Source organism: Orycteropus afer, unplaced genomic scaffold, assembly GCF_000298275.1.
Source record: "Orycteropus afer afer isolate SDZICR_OR568_19922 unplaced genomic scaffold, OryAfe1.0 scaffold00191, whole genome shotgun sequence".
NCBI lineage: Eukaryota > Metazoa > Chordata > Mammalia > Tubulidentata > Orycteropodidae > Orycteropus > Orycteropus afer.
This window is the reverse complement of record NW_006921778.1, coordinates 1,873,971-1,881,091: the sequence shown is the minus strand read 5'-3', so window position 1 is coordinate 1,881,091 and position 7,121 is coordinate 1,873,971. Positions and strand designations below refer to the sequence as shown.

General features: G+C 40.3%; 1 protein-coding gene across 1 annotated transcript in view; it reads right to left on the bottom strand.

Moving 5' to 3' along the window:
- Positions 1-3,033: 3,033 nt before the first annotated feature.
- REEP5 (receptor accessory protein 5) overlaps positions 3,034-7,121 on the bottom strand; it is a 48,418-nt gene continuing 44,330 nt past the window's right edge. The window contains exons 4-5 of the mRNA XM_042781875.1: positions 3,585-3,753; positions 3,034-3,077 (exon numbers count right to left, since the gene is read on the bottom strand). Of these exons, the coding sequence (XP_042637809.1) occupies positions 3,034-3,077; positions 3,585-3,753 (213 nt within the window). The remainder of the gene's footprint in view (positions 3,078-3,584; positions 3,754-7,121) is intronic.

The window sequence follows — 7,121 nt, the reverse complement described above, 5'->3', positions numbered from 1 at the left end:
GCATCAAATCTATTCTTTAGATGGTTTCTCAATTTAGGTGGGATATAGTCAAAGTCATATTTTGGCTCTTGTGGATTTGTTTTAATTGTCTTCAGCTTCAACCTGAACTTGCATATAAGCAGCTGATGGTCTGTTCCATAATCAGCTCCTGGCCTTGTTTTGGCTGAAGATACTGAGTTTTTCTATCACTTCTTGCCACAGATGTAGTCGATCTGATTCCTATGTACTCCATCTGCCAAAGTCCACATGTATAGCCATTTGTGTTATTGAAAAAAGGTACAACATAGTACATAAAAATCTCATTCCACAACCTACTTTGGTGAGTAGCAACTTGGGTCTTAAAAGCTTTCGAGTGGCCATCTAAGATGCAACTATTGGTCTCCTCTCATCTGAAGCAAAGAAGACAGAAGAAAATCAAAGCCATTTGGAAACAATTAGTCGAAGGATATGATGGACCTCAAGACCAGAAAACTAAATGGTGCCTGGCTACCAATGCTAACCAGTCAGGAAGGGATCAAAATTGGAGATTCTGGATAGAGTGGGAGGAAAATTGTGGAATAAAATTCAAAAACACAAAAATGACCAGTATTACTGGTCAGATAGAGTATGGTGGAACCCCTAAAACTATGGCCCTGGTGTACCCTTCAGGCCTAGGATTGGATTCACTCCCAAGGATTGGCTATCACCCCAACAGCAGAAAGACTTACATGCAGAACACCCACCCTACAGTGATGTACCCACCTACTCTAAGGAGATACATCCCTTAAAGCAATAGGCTATGAGGCACCAGAAGGGCACCATTCACATGAAGGGAAAGCTGGACAGACAGGAGTACATAGTTAAGAAGGGCACAGGAGAGTTTGGTCACAGGGACAGGAAGAGAGGAGAGTGGGTTATGATCAGGGATGTAAACAGGGTGTGAAATCAAATGTACACAAACTGTTGAATATAAAACAAATTTTACCCTATAAATTTGCACTCAAAGCACAAATAAAGAAAAGAAAAGATAAAAAGAAAGAAAACCACTGGAACTTATTGACAGATTTAGCAGAGTGGCAGGATATAAGATCAACATATAAAAATCAGTTGGATTCCTCTACACCAGCAAGAGGTCTCTGAAAAGGAAATCAATACCATTTATAATAGCTACCAAAAAGGATAAGATAATTGGGGATAAATCTTACTAGGACACAATAGACCTATACAAAGAAAACTACAAAACACTACTTCAAGAAACTATGAGATCTACTTAAATGGAAGAACATACCATGCTCATGGATCAGAAGATTGAACATTGTGAAAACATCAATACTACCCAAAGCAATCTACACATTCAGTGCAATCCCGACCCAGCTTCCATCTACATTCTTTAAAGACATGGAAAAACCAGTCACTTTCCAAGGCAGTATCTCTCTGGAAGTAGATTGCCTAGTCTTCCTTCCAAGGAGTGGCTAGTGGGTTTGAATCACCAGCCTTCTGGTTAGCAGTCAAATGCCTTAGGCACTACACCACCAGAACTCCTAATTTTATATGGAAAGGCAAGAGACCTCAGGTAAGCCAAACACTACTGAAGAAGAAAAAAGTAGGAGATCTCATACTTCCAGATCTCAAAACCTATTATATAGCCACAGAAGTCAAAAACAGCCTGGTATTGTACGACAGACACATAGACAGTTGGAACAGAATTGAGAACCCAGAAATAGATCTATCCACCTATGGTCAGCTGATCTTTGACAAAGGGCCAAAATCCATTATTTGGGGGAAGAGATAGTCTTTTGACAAATGGTATGGCAAAAATGGATACTCATTTGCAGAAAAATGAAACAAGATCCATACCTAACACCATATACAAAAACTAACTCCAGATGGGTCAAAAGCTTAAATGTGAAACCTAAAAGTATAAAGCTCATCTACGAAAAAAATAGAGGCAAAGTTAGGAGCCCTAATTTATGGCATGAAGGGACTATCAAGCATAACCCAAAATGTACAAACAGAAGGAGAAAAACTAGATGATTGGGACCATCTAAACATTAAAATCTTATGTGACTCAAAAGACTTTTCCAGAAAGTAAGAAGAAAACCTACAGAATGGGAAATAATATTCAGCAATGACACATCTGACAAAGGACTTATCTCTAAAATTACAGAAAACCCCAACACCTCAACATTAAAAAGACAAACAATCCAATTAAAAAATGGGCAAAAGACATGAACAGATATGTCACCAAAGAAACTATTCAGGCAGCCAACAATCACATGAAGAAATGTTCACAATCATTAGCCATTAGAAAGATGCAAATTAAAACCACAATGAGATACCATCTCACTCCAACATTAATAGCAAAGTTCAACAAGATAGAAAATAACAAGTGCTTGTGAGGATGTGGTGAGATTGGGACTCTCATACACTCCTCATGGGAGTGTAAAATTATACAACTACTATAGAAATCAATATGGTGATTTCTTAAAAAGTTGGGAATAGAAATACCATTTGATCCAGCAATCTCATTACTAGGTATGTATCCTAAAGTGAGAGGCAAGACATGGATAGATATATTCACACCCATGTTCACAGCAGCACTATTCACAATAACAAAGAGATGGAAGTAAGCTAATTGTCCATCAACAGAGATGAGGATAACCAAACTGTGGTACATACACATAATGGAATACTATGCAACCCTAAATAATAATGTAGAATCTGCAAAACACTGCATAATGTGGATGAACTTAGAGGACATTGTACTGAGTGAAATAAGTCAATCACAGGACAAGTATTTTTCCACTATTGTAAAAAGTCAAGGAAAGATTTATATATAGAAGGAAACGTGCTTTGTTGGTTACCAGGGAGGGGAGGAGAAGAGAGGGAAAATTCCCAGACAGGTTTGGAGAAAAAAAAAATCTGTATCTATAGCTATCTATCTATCTATCTATACAAATATACATATATATATATATACAGAGAGAGAGAGAGAGAGGAACCAATGATTATTAGTGGCTACTGGGATAGGAGGGAGGAGAAAAGGACAAACTTTCATTTGCAAGGCATTGAGTTTATGCTAATAGTACTAGCATATTCTGGAGAAAGATAGCAATAATGGTGGCACAACATGAAAAATGTCATAAATGTCTCCGATCTGTAAATGTGGAAGTTGTTGTGTTGGTGAATGGCTTGTAGCATATGTTTTCATCACAATAAAAGTAAAAAAGAAAGAAAGAAAAAAGTAATAGGCAACAGCTAAAGTCTTTGCAGCGAAATCCGAGTAGTTTTGGTGGCTAACCAAAGAAAGCCAATGGAAAATTCAGGAAGTCTGCTATTTGGGCCTACCAAAACAAACAAAAAAAAAAACTCACTGCCATGGAGTCAGATCTGACTCATAGCAACCCCTCCTTGGGTTTCCGAGGTGGTATCACTACAGAAGTAAATTGCCCAATCTGCCTTCTGAGGAGTGGCTGGTGGGTTTGAACTGCCAGCCTTCTGGTTGACAGTAAAATGCCATAGGCACTATGCTACCAGAGCTCCATTTGGGTCTAGTGTAGCATGTTTCCTTCCACATGTTGAAACATGCTGTCCCTGAGTCTTACCTTCTTTAGTGATGGCATCTGCAGTCTCTTTGGCTTTGTCTTTCAGATCTTTCACCACACTGTCTACCTGGTACTCATGTTTCAGGAAGAAAGGACGGATGATACGCTTGTAGAGCAGTTCAGCTCCATTAGAAGGGCTTGGTGCCATGCACCACAGTAAGAAGCCACACTGCAAATAAGAATAAGCATTAGTAACAGGAGAAAAGCAGACACCCTGAGAATACATATTGTCCACTACCACTCTTGGGATGATCACCACCTCTCATATTTTCTCTAATGGCATGTTCAGTGTTTTCTGCAGGTGACAGGTGGTGGGGCCCTGGGTAGTGCAAATAGTTAATGTGCTCAGCTGTTAACTGAAAACTGGGGATTCACAGACATCCAGAGGTGCCTTGGAAGAAAGTCCTGGTAATCTATTTCTGAAAAGTCAGCCATTGAAAACCCTATGGAGCACAGTTCTATTCTGACACATATGTTGTTGTTGTAAGGTGCCTTCAAGTCATCTCCAACTCATAGTGACCCTATGCACAGCAGAATGAAGCACTGCCTGGTCCCACACCAGGTCCATGATCCTTGCTATACTGCTATACTTGAACCCATTACCACAACGACTGTCTCAATCCATCTCGTTGAGGGCCCTCCCTTCTTTTGTCAACCCTCCACCTTGCCAAGCATGACATTCTTCTCCAGGAAATGGTCCCTTCTGACAACATGACCAAAGAGCTGAGATGAAGTCTGGCCATTCTTGCTTCCAAGGAGCATACCAACTGCACTTATACCAAGACAAATTTGTTAGTTCTTTTAGCAGTCCATGGTACTTTCAGATTTCTTCGCCAGCACCAGAACTCAAAAGATCGACTCTTCTTCAGTCTTCCTTGTTCATTGTCCAGCTCTCACATGCATATGAGGCGAGTGAAAATACCATTGCTTGTGTCAGGCACACCTTAGTCCTCAAGGAGACATCTTTGCTCTTCAACACTTGAAAGAGGTCCTTTGCAGCTGATTTGCCCAGTGCTGAGCTCTGGTGGCATAGTGCCTATGGCATATGACTGCTAACCAGAAAGCTGGTGGTTCAAACTCACCAGCTAGTCCTCTGAGGGAAGGTTGGGCAATCTACTTCTGTAGTGATACTGCCTTGGAAACCCAAGGAGGGGTTGTTATGAGTCGGATCTGACTTGACGGCAGTGAGTATACGTCGTCTGATGTCCTGACTGCAGCTTCTATTGGTGTCAATTGTAGAACTGAGCAATATGAAGTCTTTGACAACTTCAATCTTTTCTCCATTTATTGTGATGCTGCTTATAGGTCCAGTTGTAACGAATTTTCTTTATATTGGATGTCATCCATACTGCAGACTGTAGTCTTCAATCTTCATCAGTAAGTGCTTCAAGTCACCCCCACTTTCAGCAAGCAAAGTTGTGTCAGTGAATCACAGAATGTTAATGATTCTTCTTCCAAACCTGATGCCACGAACTTCTTCATATAGTCCAGCTTCTCGGATTATTTGCTCAGCATACAGACTGAAGATGTATGGTAAAAGGATACAACCCTGACAATGCTCCCTTCTTGATTTATACCATGCAGTGTCCCCTTGTTCTGTTTGAATGACAGCCTCCTGGTCTATGTACAACTTCTTCATGAGTACAATTAAGCATTCTGGAATTCCCATTCTTCTCAATGTTACCCATAATTTGTTATGATCCACACAATCCAATGCTTTTGCATAGTCAATAAAACACAAGTAAACATCTTTCTGGTATTTGCTTTCAGCCAAGATCCATCTGACATCAGCAATGATATCCCTCATTCCACATCCTCTTCTGAATCCAGCCTTGCATTTCTCAAAGTTCTGTCAATATATTTCTGCAATCATTTTGAATTATCTTCAGTAAGATTTCACTTGTGTGCAATATTAATGGTATTGTTTGATAATTTCCACAATCTGTGGGATCACTTTTCTTTGAAATGGATACAAATATGGATCTCTTCCAGTCAGTTGGCCAGGAAGCTGTCTTCCAAATCTCTTGGCATAGTCGAGTGAGTGTGGCATCTGTTTTTTGAAACACCTCAATGGGTATTCTGTCAATTCCTGAGCCTTGTTTTTTGCCACTTCCTTCAATGGAGCTTCAACTTCTTCCTTCAGTACCACTAGTTCTTGATCATGTGCCACCTCCTGAAATGGATGAACACTGAACAATTCTTTTGGTACAGTGAGTCTGTGTATTCCTTCCATCTTCTTTTGATGTTCCTGTATCATTCAATATTTTTCCCACAGAATCTTTCAATATTGCAACTCGAAGCTTGAATTTTTTCCTCAGTTCTTTCAGCTTGAGAAATGCTGAGCATGTTCTTCCCATTTGGTTTTCTAACTCCAGGCCTTTGCACAGTTCATTATAATAATTGACTTTATCTTTTTGAGCTGCTCTTTGAAATCTTCTGTTCAGCTCTTTTATCCTGTCATTTCTTCCATTTGCTTTGACTGCTGTCCATTCAAGGGGAAGTTTCAGAGTCTCTTCTGACATACATTTTGGTCTTTTCTTCTGTTCCTGTCTTTTTAAAGACCTTTTGCTTTCTTCATGGATGATGTTCTTGATGTTATCTCATAATCCTTCTGATTATTTACTCAACATACAGATTGAATAAATATAGTGAAAAGATACAATCCTGACATACACCCTTCTGACTTTACACCATGCAGTATCCCCTTGTTCTGTTCTGTCTCATGCCTCATGGTTCCACTGCCACTCATAGCTGGGCATCTCTCTCAGCAATGCATCTCTCTCTCAGTAGTGTGGGTGTCTCTCTCAGCAGCATGTCTCTCTCTCCTAGTAGTGCATCTCTCTCAGCAGCACATCTTTCTCTCAGTAGTGTGTCCCTCTCAGCTGGCAGTGAGAGTTTCCCCCTGCCTCCTGGAGGGCTCATTTTGAGCCTGGCAGAGTGGTAAAACCAACAATCACAACATCCAAGTTCTACACACCTGAGAAAGCGTGAAACTTTATAGAAGTTAGAATGCTAACTTCATGCTGCTCCAATAGAAATACCCCAGGTGGATGACTTTAACAATCAGGAGTTTAAATTGCATGGTCCAACCCAGTAATCTGGTGGAAGTTACAAAGACTATGGCTAGAAAAGCGATAACCATGTAATTTACTACACCACACATCAGCAATAATATTCCTCATTCAAGTCCTCTTCTGAATCTGGCTTGAATTTCTGGCCATTGCCTGTGAATGTATTGCTGTAACCATTCTTGTATTATCTTCAGCAAAATTTTACTTGCATGTGGTGTTAGATTGGGTTCTCTAGAGAAACACAAAAAACCAGCAAGGTATGTATATATATATATATGTTTAGAGAGAGAGAGAGAGAGAGATTTATCTTAGGTAAATGGCTCACAAGCGTATAGAAGCCGACAAGTCCAAGCTGAAAAGTCCGTCTCTGGAGGAGATGGGGCTTGCGGCCAGCTTGGCTTCCACAAACACAGCCGACAAGTCCAAGCCGAAAAGTCCATCTCTGGAGGAGATGGGGCTTGCGGCC